The sequence below is a fragment of the Bos taurus genome, chromosome X (genome assembly GCF_002263795.3).
Source record: "Bos taurus isolate L1 Dominette 01449 registration number 42190680 breed Hereford chromosome X, ARS-UCD2.0, whole genome shotgun sequence".
NCBI classification, from domain to species: domain Eukaryota; kingdom Metazoa; phylum Chordata; class Mammalia; order Artiodactyla; family Bovidae; genus Bos; species Bos taurus.
Window position 1 is genome coordinate 34,089,749 of NC_037357.1, and position 18,378 is coordinate 34,108,126.

Below are 18,378 nucleotides of genomic sequence, written 5' to 3' on the forward strand. Positions count from 1 at the left end.
GAGTCAGACACAACTGAAGCAACTTAGCATGCATGTACCCTTATGAATAACCTTCTTTATCTTTTATCAATTAGGTACAGAGATTTATCTGAAGATGAGAAAAAGAGGCACATCAATTCTGTCCTCAGTGGATTGCGTTATTTTCTTCAGAAGATAAGTTCTCCTGCGAAGAAAAACAAAATGGAAAAATCACAGGGTATTTCTGCTTTTTCACAAAAGACAGGTTTCAGCTGAGCTTAGCTATATTGAAAATTAGCTATGGGTGGGACAACTGGAACTCTCCCTTTACCTCAAACATCATTGTGTGGGATTAATGACGAGATGGGGCTTCCCTGGTGACTCAGTGGTAAAGAATCTGCCTGCTAATGCTGGAGGTGTGGGTTCAACCCTGGGTTGGGAAGATCCCCTGGAGGAGGAAATGGTAACCCACTCCAGTATTTTTGCCTGGGAAATCCCATGGACAGAGGAGCTTGGCAGGCTATAGTGCGTGGGGTCACAAAGAGTTGGACACGACTGAGTGACTAAATAGTAACAGCAGCAGCAATGATGAGAAGATCTCCTGAAGCAACTTCTATTATGTGGATATTTAGTTTCTCTCCATTTATAATTTTCTTATGTTCGATGCTAAAAGCATTATTGAGGTTCATGCAAAAGTGGAATAAGGAAATGAGAATTAGTGGAAGTATTCTGGGCAACAGTAGTGCAAATTTCTGTATCTTAGGCACTTGAAGGCATATGTAAATGTTGCTAAGGGAAACAGGGCCCCAAGGGTGTCAAATAGTACCTGTAATATTTAAGTATATTTAACTCAAAACATCTGAGCAGGTTACGCTCACAAGCATGTAATCATGCTGTAGAAGATCTCTCTTACCTTAAAAATATTTTTTCTTGGCCCCATGATACCTTCAGCTGTTGCCCTATTTCTGTGTCCCCTTCACAACAAAACTTCTCGAAATGATTGTATTGACCCTGTGTTCACTTCCTCATGCCCCATCCTTTCTCAACCCACTTCACTGAGCCTGGAGCTCCCCACCACTCCAGGACAACTACTTCTGTCAGGAATAGCAGTGGCCTCCACATTGCTGGGAGAAGGCAATGGCAACCCACTCCAGTACTCTTGCCTGGAAAATCCCATGGGTGGAGGAGCCTGGTAGGCTGCAGCCCATGGGGTTGCTAAGAGTCAGACATGACTGAGTGACTTCACTTTCACTTTTCACTTTCATGCACTGGAGAAGGAAATGGCAACCCGCTCCAGTATTCTTGCCTGGAGAATCCCAGGGACACGGGAGCCTGGTGGGCTGCCGTCTATGGGGTCGCACAGAGTCGGACATGACTGAAGCGACTTAGCAGCAGCAGCCACATTGCTGAGGTCTTTGGTCCCTTAACTATCCTCATCTTTCATGATATTTCAAAAACATTGGACAGGTGACCACTCCCTCCTTCTTGAAGCATTTTTCTCTCAGCTTCCAGGATACCTGGGTAACTGAATTCTGGTTTCTCTCCTAACTCATTGGCCATTCCTCCTCTCTTTTTCCCATCCCCTTTGCCTTTTCAACTTTGAATCATGGATGTGCCCTAGGGCTCAGCCCTAGGACCTTTTGTTTTTTCTGTCTACAGTCATTCCCCACGTAATCTCATCCAGTCCCTTAATTTGAAGGGCTACTTGGATGTCAGTGCCTCCCATTTTTAAAATCTATCTGCAGCCCGAACCTCCTCCCTTACCTCCATACTTGAGAATCATACTCATTATTAAATCAGCAAGAGAGTTTCCTCTGTGACTTCTTTGCTTGGATGTCTAACAGGAAAGGTAACATCGCCATTCAGGATCTCTCGATTCCTCTCACACTCCCAGCCTTGATTTTCCCAGTTTCAGTAAAAGTACCACCATTCTTCTAGCAGCTCAAAATACACTCCAGCTGTCATTCTGTGTTCCCCACCAATCCATCAGCAAATCCTTTTAGCTTTGCTTCTAAAGTATATTTCAAATCCATTCACTCTGCCCCTTCCATAGCCTTGGTGGACCAAGCTAATCTAGGCCACCACCGTCTATTCCATTTGAACACGCTTTCCAGCGAGGCTCCCTTGCTTCACTCTTGCTCCCTAGCTTGACCTATTTTTCATAAACAGCCATAGTGATCTTTAAAAAATATATATCAAGGGACTTCCCTGGTGGTTCAGTGGTTGGGATCCAGTGCTCTCGATGCAGGGACCCCTGGTCGGGGAACTCGTTCATGTTTGCCTTAATGAAGTATAGAAAAATATGTTTTCTAATAAAAGTATTAGGAAAAAAAACATATGTCACTCTTCTGCACATGCTGTTCCAGTCAAAACAATGCTGGCTCCCTCATGTACACTACATAATCTGGTCCTGCCTGTCTCTCGGACTTCATTTCCCACTGCTCTATCCCTTGGTCACCCTACAGTAGTCCCTTTGACCTCCTGTTATTTAAATTGGCCAAAATCTTTCCTGTCTCCCTTTGTACTTACTGTTTCCTCTGCCTGAGATGCTTTCCCTGCTCCTGGATTTTCACATGGCTCTCTTTCTGCTGTTTTTTACTTTCTCAGCAAGGCTTTCCCTGTACACCCAGTTGAAATTATTGTACTTCAAGGTATATGCAACGACTGATTCCCTGGTCTATGTGTTGGTTATCTGTTTACCTTCCCCACCGGTCTGTAAGACTCAAAAGAATGGTCACTTTACTTGTCTTGTTCATGCTCTATCATTAGCCTCTAAAACAGAGTAGGATATGTAGTAGGAGCCCAGTACATGGTAGTTAAATAAATGAATGAATGAGGTTCAGCTTAACAAGAATTGCCAAGTTCCTATTGTGAGTTAAGTACTATGCGGGACACTGGGGTTTTAGTGAAGAATTGTATATGGTGCCTACCCTAGAAACAAAACAAGGACAAGTTCATGGGTAATATTAATGTAGAAAAGCCCTTTATGGTTGTTTTATAAAATACATAGGTTTTATTTTCTGGAAATATATGGACTGTCTTTTGTCTTTTGTATTTCTTTGTAGGGAGTACAGGAGATGAAAGTCACTAGATGGACCTGAAAGTCAGTGGGGAAATGACCTCAGAAATCAGCCATGGGAGAGGGGCATGGTTTGTTTTCTGAGTTGGAGAAATTGTGACTGGAATTCAGTTTCCAGGCTGGGACAGGGGTCAGGAACACTGATTGTGAGGTGGTTGTGCAACCGGCATGGTTTATATTTCGTATTATTCCTCCTTCCCACATAGTTACACACCCTCTTCTCATCCCCTTTTAAGTGAGGGTTCAGGAGCTCTTCTGCTCATGCCTGGGCCCCTTCTTATCTACTCATAGAGAAGGATCTGAGACTCCTTCCCACCAAGAGAGCAAGTGCTGCTATTAGATTTGTCTTTGTCAAGGAATGTAACATTTTGAATAGGCATTACAGTTTTATGGGTCTCCTCACCATTTTTGTGAGGAGAAGAAACAAACATTTATGGACATACATTCAAATAACTGGAGATTGGAGGGCTGTGTTAATGAGGTCCCCGGGTTAGTGAAGTCAGTGGAACAGGTGGGACTTGGGGAGGTGAAGTGGGGTGGTTGTTGATAGCAGAGGCTCTGAGTTAGTTCAGGAGCTGAAACTGTTCATTGGGAAAACCAGAAAACCTTAAAGCATGGAGATAGGGGTATGGGAGACCAAAGAGTGTCTGCAGCTTTGGAGAATTACAAGATACAGCTTAAGGATTTTCTAGTTGAGGGCCTTTGCTAAAAACTTAATTTGATGAAACAGTCATGGAATTCTGTATTTTAGTCAGGGACTGAGGACATTTTCAGTGTCTTAATACACCTGGAGCATTCAACAGCCTGTACCTTATCTGGTATATTGTGAATATTGGGTTTGGGTAGAATTTGGAAGACTTATAGAAGTCAAGAAAGGGAAAGAACTGGGAGTTGAAGATCATAACGTTGTTAGAAAGATCATCCTGCATACAGTAGAAATTGAGATGGATGATCTTCAAGGTCTTTTTCAATTCTGAACACTTCTTTGTTGATGATAGCTTATAAGCAATTAGTTAATCTACCTCAGATTCTTCATTAGCACTCAGCATTTTCTCATGAGAATCTTTTCTATAAAGTTAATTATAACTTTGAAAAATCTAATACCGATAAGCTAATCATTTTAATGTGACTGTTTTTTATCCTTTCTTCCTTATAAAAACGTCTACAGAAACACCGAATTGGACTCCATCGTTTCAAAATTACGAAGATTTTATCCAGAAGACACTACAAGTAAGAGGGAGTTTGTTCTCTGATTGCTTTATATGTAGAATGCATGCAGTAAAAGATACAGAATATTGTTTTTCAAAGTGTGGCTAGGGGACTCTACCTTCAGAATTACCTAGGGAACTTGGTAAAAACACAGATGCCTGAGACCCACCTTAAACTATTTGAATTGGAATCTCTATCTTGGTAGGGCCAGGGGCCTTCATGTCTAGCAGGCTGCTTGGATGTTTCTTATGCCAACTGAACCCACCGATCTCCAGTGACAACAAAAACGAACAAGTGCTTGCATAGTTTAGTGGCAAGTTAATTAATTATCTGGTAGATTCATTCAACACAGGTTGTTAGATTCTACAGATTAAGCCTTTTCATTCCTTACTTTTTTTTTTCCCCTCAAGGACATGAGATGTTTATGGTTTCTACTTCCAAAGGAACTGGTAGGTTTTACTGAGTTCAAAGGCCACAGACTAAAGCCCGAATGACCATGATCCTTTGAGTCAGATAGAGAGGGATATGATCTGTGCCTTTATTACTTACTTGTTATGCATCCTTGAGAGAATTGCCATCTCTCAGCTCTGACTTCTTTCTCTGTACAATATCTCTGTTTCACAGAGTGGTTATGAGAGTAAAATGAACATGTGTAAAATGTCTAGTGCACTTTCCTGCTCTTCTGTGTCATTTCATTTCTCTTATCTTCCATTCCCTTGTCTCCTTGTGTTGCATCTGAGTCATTTCTTCGGCTTTGTCTTCCACTTTAGAAGTTATCTTTCTACCTATGCTCTAACTTGCTATTTGACCTACATATTGAGTTTTTATTTTGATATCATTTCTAGACAATTTGATTAATTTTCACATCTGCCTAGTCAGGAGTCTCCTGTTCCTTCATTATATTTTCAATACCCTTTTAAGATTTATTTAAGCATATTAAGCATGTTTTGGTATATATATTTATTTTTATTAATTTTTATTGCAGCATAGTTGCTTTTAAGCATACTTATTTTACTTATTTTATATTCTATCTCTGATATTTCTTGTATTTCCAGTTTTAAATCTCATTCTGCATTTTATTCTTTATACTGCCTCTTGTTCATGTTTCATGTTTTTCCTGTGTTTGTTAATCAATTATGACAAACTTATGGTATTTGGAAATTTATCTACATTCTTTGAGCCCTGGTTTTAAAATCATTCTCAAGAGGTGATTTCAATTTATTTTTCCTAGATATTTGGGCCCAGGACCATTTGAAAGTAAATAATAGGCTTGGGGTGTTGAGGGCTACACAGGTAGTTAGTGTGAGTGTGGGCTTCTGTTTGCAATTCCCAGAGGAGACTAGTTCTTCTTTTCCTTTTCTAGCCAGAGCTGAGGCTGAGGCAAGATAGGCAGGTTATGAGTTCCCTGGCTCTTTGTTGGATAAGATCTTTCTATTTTGTCTGCTGAGAGTGTTCCTTTCCTGGCTTGATACAGGAGTCTTTGATTTCAACCCCCACTTTGTGTGGGTCCAAGCTTTGTTTTCTGTCCCCCTGGCTCTATGCCATCAATGTAGCATAGATGCTCCCAAGAATATGCTTCCCATGCTCCAAAGCATATGCAAGCTTCGATATCCTTTGACTTCTCATGTTCTAGTCATCTCTGTATCAGATTGTTTCCCATACTTTACCATAAGCTTCTCCCTGTTTTATATATTTTATCCATCATTTTAGGTGTTCTTTACCAGGAGGCATTTGTCTGGATATCTATTCCATTATATAGCAGGAAAGTGAAGGCAATAGCCATATTTATAAATAGAAGACTAAACTAACTACAAATGAAAATGCCCTCCAAAATATTCTTACTGTTTTTGGAATTAATTTTGAATTAAGTGTGAAATAACCAACACATGGAAATGAATCTTCCTAGCTTGTGTTGGAGAGTTTTGTGTTAATTGGGTGTACACTGAAATGTGTTTGTCTAAGTGAAACATCATTTGATAAACATCTCATGCTTAAGGTTAAGTAGATTCTGTGTAGGAGGCAGAATAATGGAATTTTAATTAATTCTGGGCTTGTTTTATTGATATTTAAGAACCACAATACATTTTCAGTGTGTGATTATAATTATGCATTTAGAAATAAAGCTATCATTTTATTATTGTTCCACTATTTAATTACATTATTATTCTCTTTTCATTAGTCGTTGGATGGATTTATGCTAATAGTGAGCATAGATGGAATAATAGTTTCCGTGGGCCCTCGCATCACTTCACTTCTTGGCCATTTACCTGTAAGTTCTCTCAGTTTTTGGGAAAGGATCATGCGCTTAGTTGTATAGGGGTTCATTATTTGTTTTTAGCAGCATACAACTCATCAGAGAAGACATTGTTAATGTGGTCAAAATGTGCACCTGTTTTATTGTCCTCTCCATTGGTTTCAGTTTTAAAGCTATAGAAAACAAACTGTGACATAAGGTAATGAAACACTGGGTGTGCACTGGTGTGTGGTTTGTAAACTGCCCTTGAAGGTGATGGTCCCCAAGGTGACTGCTTTGCTAGGCAGCCCTCAACCAGATGGATGTCTCTGATTTTGTACATTTGAGTCTACCACATACTGATTAAACAATGAATGTTATGATTTGGTCATGCTAGCTTGTGACATCCATTTCCAGGTCTGATTTGTGTTTTGTTTCTTTATGTTGAAGAACAAGCCATGATCTAATTTGGGGAAAAAAACAAATGATTGCCTAATTTAGCAATGTTGTACATATTGCTGGAGAGACACTCACATGCGTTATAGTCAGAGTATCAGATGTTCAAAATAGCCAGTTCTTCCTGAGTCTTTTGGTGTCACTATATCCCTCTCAGGAGAGCTTTCTACAATCTTCCCAGCACCACTGACTTAGAATATGATTTCCTGAATTTTTTTCTGGATCTTCAGGCTGTACACCCACCACATATATCACTTAAACACGAAAGGACTGCAAACCTTCATAATGCGTGCATGCCTGTGTGTGAAAAGGAGCTGTGTAGCATACATCCACCACCACTCCAAATCTGTCACTTGACTGACTGTGTTAATCATATCTGGATTGTTGCTTTCATTGCACATTCCTCACTCCACAGAATTGTCTGAAGACCTTGACACACCCTCACCCACAGATGTGTGGCATTCAAGTTGGAACCACACACATTAATAGAATTGTTGTCAAATTTTTCTTTAGTTAAGTTCAAAGAGGATTGCATGCTTATTCCACTAGTTATACTGTTCCAGCCAGCATGTTCTATGGCCCACTTGGAAACTCAGAGAACTTTTCTCCTCTTTTCTCTTTATTTAAAGATACCTGTATCCATTTTTAAACTCCTCATTCTCTTCCTTTCTTTTAGAAAGCAATTTACATTTCCAAATTCAGCTTATATTTATAGGATACCAAAACAGCTGAATAAAATGCAAATATTAGAGATATTCCTGGAGAAGAAGATGGCAACCCACTCCAGTATTCCTGCCTGGAGAATTCTGTGGACAGAGGAGCCTGGTGGGCTGCTGTCCATGGGGTCCCAAAGAGTTGGACATGACTGAAGCGACTTAGCATGCATAGCATTAGAGATATTCATTGCCTTGGACTTTAGAGGAATCTTATCATAAAAGGAGAATGGTTTTATTAAATGTACATTAAAAGAAAGACTATGAATGTAATACATTCATTAAAGTTTGTTATAGTGAAGACCAGAAAACTACCCAAATTCTTGTAATATTTAATATTACTTAAAGCAAATTGGCCATTGACTGAGACCCATGACTTTTCCTGAGGATCCTCCTATGAGGCTTCTTATTCTGTTATCCTTGATTCTTTATTCCTTTTTGGTTCAGAGCTTTCACTCTTAAGAGACTCTTTCACCATTCAACATTTGAGGTAACAAACACACACGCACAGAGTCACCCTAAGGTAGACGTGTCTGGGACATGGGTTTGAACTGCTCATCTTAAACCAGGTATATGGTAATCTGAGTTTGGTGTACTTAAAGTAAAGAAGTGAAGTGAAGTAGCTCAGTCGTGCCCGACTCATAGTGACCCCATGGACTGCAGCCTACCAAGCTCCTCCGTCCATGGGATTTTCCAGGCAAGAGTACTGGAGTGGGTTGCCATTGCCTTCTAGGGGATCTTCCCAACCCAGGGATCGAACCTGGGTCTCCCTCATTGTAGACAGATGCTTTACCGTCTGAGCCACCAGGGAAGCAAAGCTATAACTATTATTCTGTACATAAATATTAAATGGAAATGAATTTATATATTCTTTTCAGTGAAAAAGAAAGTCACTCAATCATGTCCGACTCTTTGTGATCCCATGGACTATACAGTCCATGGAATTTTCTAGGCCAGAATACTAGAGTGGGTAGCCTTCCCTTTCTCCAGGGGATCTTCCCAACTCAGGGATCAAACCCAGATCTCCTGCCTTGCAGGAGGATTCTTTACCAGCTGAACCACAAAGGAAGCCCATATTATTTTAAAACTGGGTTGAAAAATACCATACCTGGGACACAGTTTCACACTTGTGTTTAAATCCTAACTCTTAGTTTTTAACAGCATGTGATTTTTAACCAAGCTTTGATTTAAAATTTCATTTTATAAATCACCCATCTCATGTAAATATGGAGACAAAACCATTTCTGGAGCATCTGCCCAGCTCCAGGAATCTACAATTTCATTAAAAATCAAAGGTCCATCTAGTAAAAGCTGTGGTTTTTCCAGTAGTCATGTATGGATGTGAGAGTTGAACCATCAAGAAAGCTGAGTGCTGAGGAATAGATGCTTTTGAGATGTGGTTTTGGAGAAAACACTTGAGAGTCCCTTGGACTGCAAGAGATCAAACCAGTCAATCCTAAAGGAAATCAGTCCTGAGTATTCATTGGAATAACTGATGCTGGAGCTGAAGCTCCAATACTTTGGCCACCTGATCCGAAGAACTGGCACATTGGAAAAGACCCTGATTCTGGGAAAGATTGAAGGCAGGAGGAGAAGGGGTGAAAGAGGATGAGATGGTTGGATGGCATCACTGACTGGATGGACCTGAGTTTGAGCAAGCTCCAGGAGTTGGTGATGGACAGGGAAGCCTGGCATGTTGCAGTCCACGAGGTCGCAGAGTCAGACACGACTGAGCATCTGAACTGAACCTCTGTCTATTGGGCAGCTCCAAGCCGATAGGATGGTGAGGTGGAAAGAACTTGGTCTTTGGAGTCAAATAATCTAGAGATTAAAATTTAACTCTCAGTCACTAACTACATGAGCTTTCATTTCTCATCTGTCAGTAGGGGACAATATTACCCAGAGAGTGACTGCAGGTGGGATATTACACATGGTGTGGTTAGTGAAGGCCTGTGTGATCAGGTGACGTTTAGACAGGTACTAGAACAGGATAAGTATGAGAGTCATGCAGAAAGTGTGTTCCAAACAGAAACAAATGCAAGTGAAAAGACACTAAGGCAGGACTATACTGGTGTGAAAAGCTATCATAGAGAGGTCACTGGGACCGGAGTGCTGTGAGCAAGAAGAAAAGTTGTGGGAGGTGATAAGGTCAGAGCAGTAACAGAGGTCACCTGGTTTAGGGCCATTGTAATGACTTTGCCTTTTCCTCAGAGATGGGAGGAAGCCATTTGGATCTGATGCAGGAAATTATCTGAATCTAACTTTTATCAGAATCACTCTGGCTCTTGTATTAAGAATAGGCTATGAGGGTAGGACAGAAATGGCAAGGACCTAACAGAAGCAGAAGAGATTAAGAAGAGGTGTCAAGAATACAGAGAAGAACTTTACAAAAGATACCACTCTAGCACAAGAGACAACTCTACACATGGACATTGCCAGATAATCAATACTAAAATGGGATCGATTATATTCTTTGCAGCCAAAAATGGAGAAGCTCTATACAATCAGCAAAAACAAGATATGGAGCTGACTGTGGCTCAGATCATGAACTTCTTATTGCAAAATTCAGACTTAAATTGAAGAAAGTAGGGAAAACCACTAGACCATTCAGGTATGACCTAAATCAAATACTTTATGATTGTACAGTGGAAGTGACAAATAAATTTAAGGGATTAGATCTGATAGAGTGCCAGAAGAACTATGGATGGAGGTTTGTAACCTTGTACAGGAGCCAGTGATCAAAACCATCCCCAAGAAAAAGAAATATGAAAAGGCAAAATGGTTGTCTGAGGAGGCCTATAGCTGAGAAAAGAATAGAAGTGAAAGGCAAAGGAGAAAAGAAAAGATATACCTGTCTGAATTCAGAGTTTCAAAAAAAAGCAAGGAGAGATAAGAAAGCCTTCTTAAGTGAACAATGCAAAGAAATAGAGGAAAACAATAGAATGGGAAAGACTAGAGATCTCTTCAAGAAAATTAGAGATACCAAGGGAACATTTCATGCAAAGATGGACACAATAAAGGGTAAAAATGGTATGGACCTTACAGAAGCAGAAGATTTTAAGAAGAGGTGGCAAGAATACACAGAACTATACAAAAAAAGGTCTTAATGACCCAGATAACCATGATGGTGTGATCACTCACCTACAGCCAGACATCCTAGAGTGTAAAGTTAAGTGGGCCTTAGGAAGCATCACTATGAACAAAGCTAGTGGAGGTGATGGAATTCCAGCTGAGCTATTTCAAATCCTAAAAGATGATGCTGTTAAAGGGCTGCACTCAATATGCCAGTAAATTTGGAAAACTGCAATGCCCACAGGACTGGAAAAGGTCAGTTTTCATTCCAATTCCAAAGGAGGGCAATGCCAAAGAATGTTCAAACTACTGTACAATTGTACTCATTTTGCATGCTAGCAAGGTAATGGTCAAAATCCTCCAAGCTATGCTTCAACAGTATGTGAACCAAGAACTTCCAGATGTTCAAGCTGGATTTAGAAAAAGCAGAGGAACCATAGATCAAATTGACACCACCTGTTGAATCATAGAGAAAGCAAGGGAATTCCAGAAAAACATCTATTTCTGCTTCATTGACTATGTGGATGAAGCCTTTGACTGTGTGGATCACAACAAACTTGAAAAATTCTTAAAGAGTTGGTAATACCAGACCACCTTATCTGCTTCTTGAGAAACCTGTATACAGGTCAAGAAGCAACAGTTAGAACCAGACATGGAACAACAGATTTGTTCCAAATTGGGAAAGGAATACATTAAGGCTGTATATTGTTACCCTGCTTGTTTAACTTCTGTGCAGAGTACATCATGTGAAATGACAGGCTGGATGAAGCACAAGCTGGAATCAAGATTGACAGGAGAAATACCAATAACCTCAGATATGCAGATGAAGCCACCCTAGATTAGGCAGAAAGCAAAGAGGAACTAAAGATCCTCTTGATGAAGGTGAGAGAGGAGAGTGAAAAAGCTGGCTTGAAACTCAACATTCAACAAACGAAGATCATAGCCTCTGGTCCCATAATTTCATGGCAAATAGATGGGGAAAAATTGAATACAGTGACCGATTTCATTTTCTTGAGCTCCAGAATCACTGCAGATGGTGACTGCAGCCATGAAATTAAAAGGTGCTTGCTCCTTGGAAGAAAAGCTATGACAAACTTTTTTTTGCTTTGCTATGTCGCTTCAGTCGTGTGAGACTCTTTGCAACCCCATGGACTGTAGCCCGCCAGGCTTCTCTGACTATGGGATTTCCCAGGCAAGAATACTGGAGTGGGTTGACTCTGTCAACCCCTTTTCCAGGGGATCTTCCTAAGCCAGGGACTGAACCCTTGTCTCCTGCATTAGCAGGTGAGTTCTTCACCACTAGTGCCACTTGGGAAACCATGCCAACCCTGTCAGCATATTCAAAAGCAGAGATATCACTTTGCTGACAAAAGTCCATTTAGTCAAAACTATGGGTTTTCCAGTAGTCATGTATGGATATGAGAGTTGGATCATAAAGAAGGCTGAGTACCAAAGAACTGACACTTTCAAACTGTGGTGCTAGAGAAGACTCTTGAATGTCCCTTGGACAGCAAGGAGATCAAACCAGTCAATCCTGAAGGAAATCAACCTTGATATTCATTGGAGGAACTGATGCTGAAGCTGAAGCTCCACTCCTTTGGCCACCTGATTAATGTGAAGAACTGACTCATCGGAAAAGACCCTAATGCTGGGAAATATTGAAGGCAAAAGGAGAAGGGGACGACAGAGGATGAGATGGTTGGATGGCATCACCAACTCAATGGACATAAGTTCGAGCAAGCTCCAGGAGACAGTGGAGGACAGAGGACTCATGTGCGGCAATCCATGGGGTTACCAAGAGTTGGACACAGCTTAACGACTGAGCATGCTCAAGCATGCATTGTCACTGTCACCTTCCTTAAAGAATGTAGTTAATTAATAAGTAACTTATGGCTGCTATTTCCATCCAAGAGAATGTGCATGATAAAAAAAAAAAAAAAAAAAAAAAAACTGTTCACTTTTGATAGGGTCCACAAGAGGTCTCACTCACCTGGGCACCTCTGGAATTCAGCAGCATGTCTCTTTGGTATGCTGCTGCCATGCCACCCTCAGGGGGCCACAGGTGGGAGCTGCAGGGAAATACAGCATCACCAAAAGCAAACAGCAGGAGTACACCAGCAACTGACATTTGGGGCGTACACCCAACAACCTCACAGATCACATGCTTCCTCCCCAAACGATACATAACACCCTGCAGAGCAGAGGAAATCCCTCGATGATTCAGACATGTGTGCAAAGATCCTGTACACTGGAGACAAGGGGAACAAGCAGACAACGTTATGCATCATGCCCTGCACAGTAGGAAGTTAGCACCTGAAAGCTGGAACCAAATCTCTACTTTGCTCTTCCCTGCCTTTAAATGGTGTCATCCTGTTTCCACCTGTTCTGGGCGTTAGTTCAGGATAAGATGGCAGAGAGGAAGGGGAAATTAGGGGAGGGGCTGACAACCTATAAAACAAGATAACAATACAAAAATGCAAAAACCAGACTGAGCACTAAAATATTTTATAACACTTGATATAGTGAGTGGTAGGGTATATAAGGGACTTTCTATTGGTAGTAATGTATCTTTTTGTTGGTGTTAAAAGGACTCCGAGATAGGTGACTCTGGGAAGAGAAAGCTGAACTTGGTGGGAGATACTGGATAGCCTCTATCAGCTAGAAGACTAAGGAGTTGTATAGTGTGGTGTTGAGAGTGTGTAAGCCAAGGACTATAAAGGAGAAGATCATCCACATATTGGAGGACAGGGATTTCCTTTGCCCTGCAGGGCGTTATGATTGTTTGGAGAGGAAGCATGTGTTCTGTGAGGTTGTTGGGTGTATGCCCCAAGTGTCTGTTGCTGGTGTACCCCTGCTGTTTGTTTTTGGTAATGTATTTCCATCCACCTCCCACCCTTGCCCCCTGAGGGTGGCGGGGCAGCAGCATACCAAAGAGACATGCTGCTGATTCCAGAGGTGCCCAGGTGAGTGAGACCCCATGTGGACCCTATCAGCTTTGAATTCTTTTAGGTGACAATGCTATACTTTCTTCCACCAATGAAAGAACTGGTGAGCCTTAGCACTTTGTACCTCTTGTTGGGGTATTATTGTATTATTTCAGGGGCTGAAATGATCTCAACCTATTATTTTATACTTTGCATTGTAATTGTGCACGTGTCATCTTCCCTACTGAACTCAGTGTTTATTGAAATTTAGAATAGACATGTCAGGTTCATCTTTTTAAACTATCATAGGTTTCAGCAAAAAAAAAAAAAAATAATAATAAGTTACTTCATGTAAAATATCCAAAATTCTTACTTCATGTAAAATATCCAAAATTCAGAAGCTGGCCCAGTAGCAAATCAGCCGATTGGACTCAAGGTAGCTGTGGTGTAGTGGAAGGAACAATGAATTTGTAGTTGGGTAGAGCTGGGTGTGAATCTCATCTCTAAACTTCTTTCTATTCCATAATTGGACAAGCCTCCATTTCCTCATGAATTCAATAGAGGAGAGTTCTTCCTCTCATAGGGAATCTGATTAGGTGAGCTAGTTTGTTTGAATGTACCTAGTACAATGTTCTGGCATGGAGCAGTTGTTAATCAGGTGTTAGGTGAAGGAATGAATGAGTGGTCTCTACTGATCAGAGATAACTTGGTTTGGTACCTGAAGTGTATTTCATAACTAAATCAATAAAGTATTTTCATTGAAAAAATTGAAAGAAAAATATCCTATTCTTTTGAGAAGTCAGTTTCTTACTATGTGGCTTTCATTGTCAAAACCTATTGCCTATTAATTCATGTTTTCTTTGCTAAACTAGGGTTGTATTTCTGCCCTGAATTGAGCCAAGAGTTTTCTTGATTGAGACAGGATCTATCTGCTAATTTGAGCATTGGCCAGTTTGTAGGCTGGCTTCTACAAATGGACCATAAAAATATATTTCTGAATTTTGACTGTAGATTAATAATATTAATCAGTTAAAATCTTTTAAATTTGTAGTTCATCACCCAAAGCCATCATTAAACTACAAAGAGTACTTTGCTTATTATTTTGTTTCTATCACATTAAAAACTCTTTACTTAATGTCTGACATTCAGTTAATTCATGTCACCACATTTCAACTACATGGTACAGCATTATTCATTCATCCAACTAATATTTATTGGTGCTCACTCATGTCAGACTATGTTTTAGGTGTTGAGGATGTAGCAGTAAATAAGACAGTCAAGGTTTCTCTTTTAATACAAGTTATATTTTATTTAGGGACCCTATGCATTTTTTATTTTATATTGTATATTTTATACATGTGACTATGATGTCAGGTAGTAATAAGTGGTATTCAAAAAGACAGGACGAGAATGTCAGGGAGTTGATGCTATTTAAAATAGTTTTGAGGGACTTCCCTGGTGGTTCACTGGCTAAGACTTCGAGCTCCTAATGTAGGGGGCCTGTCATGATGGAAGGAAGATCAAAGATCCCACATACCACAGTTAAGACCCAGCACAACCAAATAAACAAATACTTGCATGAACACACTGGAAAGGTAGGAGGTGATGGTCATAGAATGGGTCAATGTGAATTGAGACTTTAGAAGTTTAACAGGTCTGACTATAAGATGACTGAGGTGGGGCAGGTGATAAGTTTAATGGAGGTAAGGAGATAGAGAAATTAAATGCCAGTAATGCATATAACAAAATTGATTCCCTCTTTCCCTCTTGAGAATGACATCGTGGGTAAAAGCTTCTTAAGCCTTCTGCCTGATGACGAGAAAAGTAAAATATTTTCAAAGATGGCTTTCAAAACTGCGGTATCGAATTCAGGTACAGATTTTTTTTTTCAAATAGTAAATGCTTAGATTTTAAGAGACAGATAACAATCACTTAAAGGAATAATAAAGACATTAGCGCCAATATAGCTGCCGATCATATATTAATTTAACTTACTATAGTTTTTTATTTTATTTTATTTTATTTTTAAACTTTACATAATTGTTTTTGCAAATTTTATTTCTAATATTAAACTTTCTCCACTATTAAATCTTGTTCTTTATCATGAACCTTGAATTTTTCAGCTTTTGTATAATTGAATTATTATTATGTAAATTATGTTTTAGATGATACCCCACTCTATAGGGGTAGAGGAAAGATGGAAGGCAGGACAAGAAGGGGGCAACAGAGGATGAGATGGTTGGATGGCATCACCGACTCGATGGACACGAGTTTGAGTAAACTCCAGGAGTTGGTGATGGACAGGGAGGCCTGGCGTACTGGAGTGCCTGGGGTTGCAAAGAGTCGGACATGACTGCGACTGAACTGAACTGAACCACTCTATAGATACAACATAGATAGCTATGCAAGTGCTAATATTCATGAAAAGAAAATAATATTTTTAAAATCTAGTATAAGTAAGACAATAGTCATATGAAATAATCCTTCAGAATATAGTTAAATACAAATGTAAAATTGTTTTGTGTCTGTTTTTGTTTTTTTTAAGTGGGAAAACATATTGACTTTTGCTGTCATTTCAAAAGAGGAGAAGCTGAATCAGATAACACCTCTGCTTACGAATATGTTAAAGTCATCCTGACTCTGAAAGATGTTTCTTATGGTAATCAATAGAGTTTTTAATCTTATTTATATGAAATTCATGAGTTATGCAGCCCTTCATTGGTAATATAAATGCCCTTCTACTATTGGCTACTCTCTCTGCTACCCCTGTGATCACAGGTTTTGGTGGACCACAAACATCAATTAGACTTTAAAAAGTTATAGCAAAATTTACAAGGTGAGGTCATATGGTAACATGGTAGACTGAGCTGATAAGGATGGCTCTTTCCTTCTACAAAAAACAAGGAAATTATTGCTTAAACCTAAGGAGTGTATTGCATAGACAACCTTAAAAGAAAGGATAAAGTACAGGACACAGTGATAAGAAGGAGTTGATTTTGTGCTGGGCCTAAGTGATTTTTAAATCATACATTGATTCCATTGACTGCAATCTGGAATAGTAACACTTGTTCAAGGACCAACACATAAAACTTAGAGACTTAAAATGATCAGTAAAATTCTGCCCATTGGCTTAGATGAACAGTAAGTGTGCTAACTCTCTCAGGGTTTGAGAAAAAATATATGTTATTTAGAGGAAATCAAAACCCAAATCTGTGTGTCTTAATGTGAATACAGGATCAGAATTTGAAATTCTCAAGGTTTCAGGAACCGCACACTGATAAATTAATATAAACACTGTCTTGGGGCCATTAAAAGATCTAGGGCTTGAATCTGAGGTAAATAGCCCAACAAATATGTGAAAAGATACTCAAACTCACTAGCAAGTAAAGAATGAAAAATTAAAAAACCAATGAGTCGCAATGTACACACATCAGAACAGCAACAATTAAGAGTGTGAATAATACCAAATATTGGTGAGGATGTGAGAAATGAAAACATTAATACAGTGTCGAGAGGAATGTAAACTCAAGAAGCCATCCTGGAAAACAGAGTGAAATTAAGTCAGTTGTCTTGTAACTCAGTAATCCTATCACTGGATGGAGATACCACAGAGGCGAAGCTGCAGAGATCTGTGTCTAAGGGGACTTGCACTATGTATGTCATAGTGTTGTTTGTAGTAGGAGGGAGTTGGAGACAGCCTAGGTGTAATCATTAGGGAAATGAACAAGTAAAATTTGGGGGAAATATACAATATAGAAAACTTTATAGTAGTTAAAAATAATGAACTCTAGATATACATAATACCACATGTATTTTAGATCTTAAAACCATGTTGTTGACTGAGAAGCAATGAGATCTATAGCACAAGACAACTTCTGTAAATTGTGAAAACATAATAGTACATAGAACCAGGCTACATATTTGACTGGGGCTCCCAGGTGGCGCTGACTTCCCTGGTGGCTCAGATGTGGGAAACCCAGGTTCAATCCCTGGGTTGGGAAGATCTGCTGGAGAAGGGAGAACCCGGGATTGAACCTGGGCCTCCCGCATTGTAGGCAGACACTTTACCGTCTGAGCCACCAGGGAAGTCAGAGCCAGCTGGGAAGCCCCAGTCAAATATGGCCTGGTACCTGGTGGCTCAGAGATTAAAGCGTCTGCCTGCAATGTGGGAGACCTGGGTTCAATCTCTGGGTCAGGAAGATCCCCTGGAGAAGGAAATGGCAACCCACTCCAGTGTTCTTGCCTGGAGAAGCCCATGGACAGAGGAGCCTGGTGGGCTACAGTCCATGGGGCCACAAAGAATCGGACACCACTGAAGCAACTTAGCACATATTTGACAAGGTGGTATATTTGACCACATGTTAAAGGTGGTAGATAATAGTGGGTGCCCATGGGTGGGAAAGGGACAGAGAGAAAAAATAAACAAAAATGAGAGTGGGAATTTTATCTGTGTTCATAATATGCTATGAACTAAGAATATGATTAACTCAGTTCTTTGCCACTGAGGTCTAAAAATATAACAAATGAATGAATGGGTAAGTAAAGAATGAAAATTAGCTCACACAGTGGTTGGCAGGTATCTTTGTCACATGCCTTGGAAACTAAAAGTCAAATACCTTAAAAAATACTTGATTCTATGTACACACAAATTACACATATTTGATATCCACGTGGTCTGTGTAAAGAAGAGGAGCAAATTTCTTTTGGAGTTAAAACATCCATTCCCAAGGTAAG

The 18,378-nt window shown here is 39.9% G+C and overlaps 1 protein-coding gene across 5 annotated transcripts in view; it reads left to right on the forward strand.

Annotated features, from left to right (window-relative positions):
- The window catches only part of PASD1 (PAS domain containing repressor 1), a 108,231-nt gene that overhangs the window by 52,787 nt on the left and 37,066 nt on the right, over nt 1-18,378 (forward strand). For all 5 annotated transcript variants that reach the window (XM_024988626.1, XM_005227617.5, XM_059883773.1 and 2 more), the window contains exons 3-7: nt 75-196; nt 4,206-4,267; nt 6,426-6,515; nt 15,417-15,516; nt 16,190-16,303. In XM_024988626.1, coding sequence (XP_024844394.1) covers nt 75-196; nt 4,206-4,267; nt 6,426-6,515; nt 15,417-15,516; nt 16,190-16,303 — 488 coding nt within the window. The remainder of the gene's footprint in view (nt 1-74; nt 197-4,205; nt 4,268-6,425; nt 6,516-15,416; nt 15,517-16,189; nt 16,304-18,378) is intronic.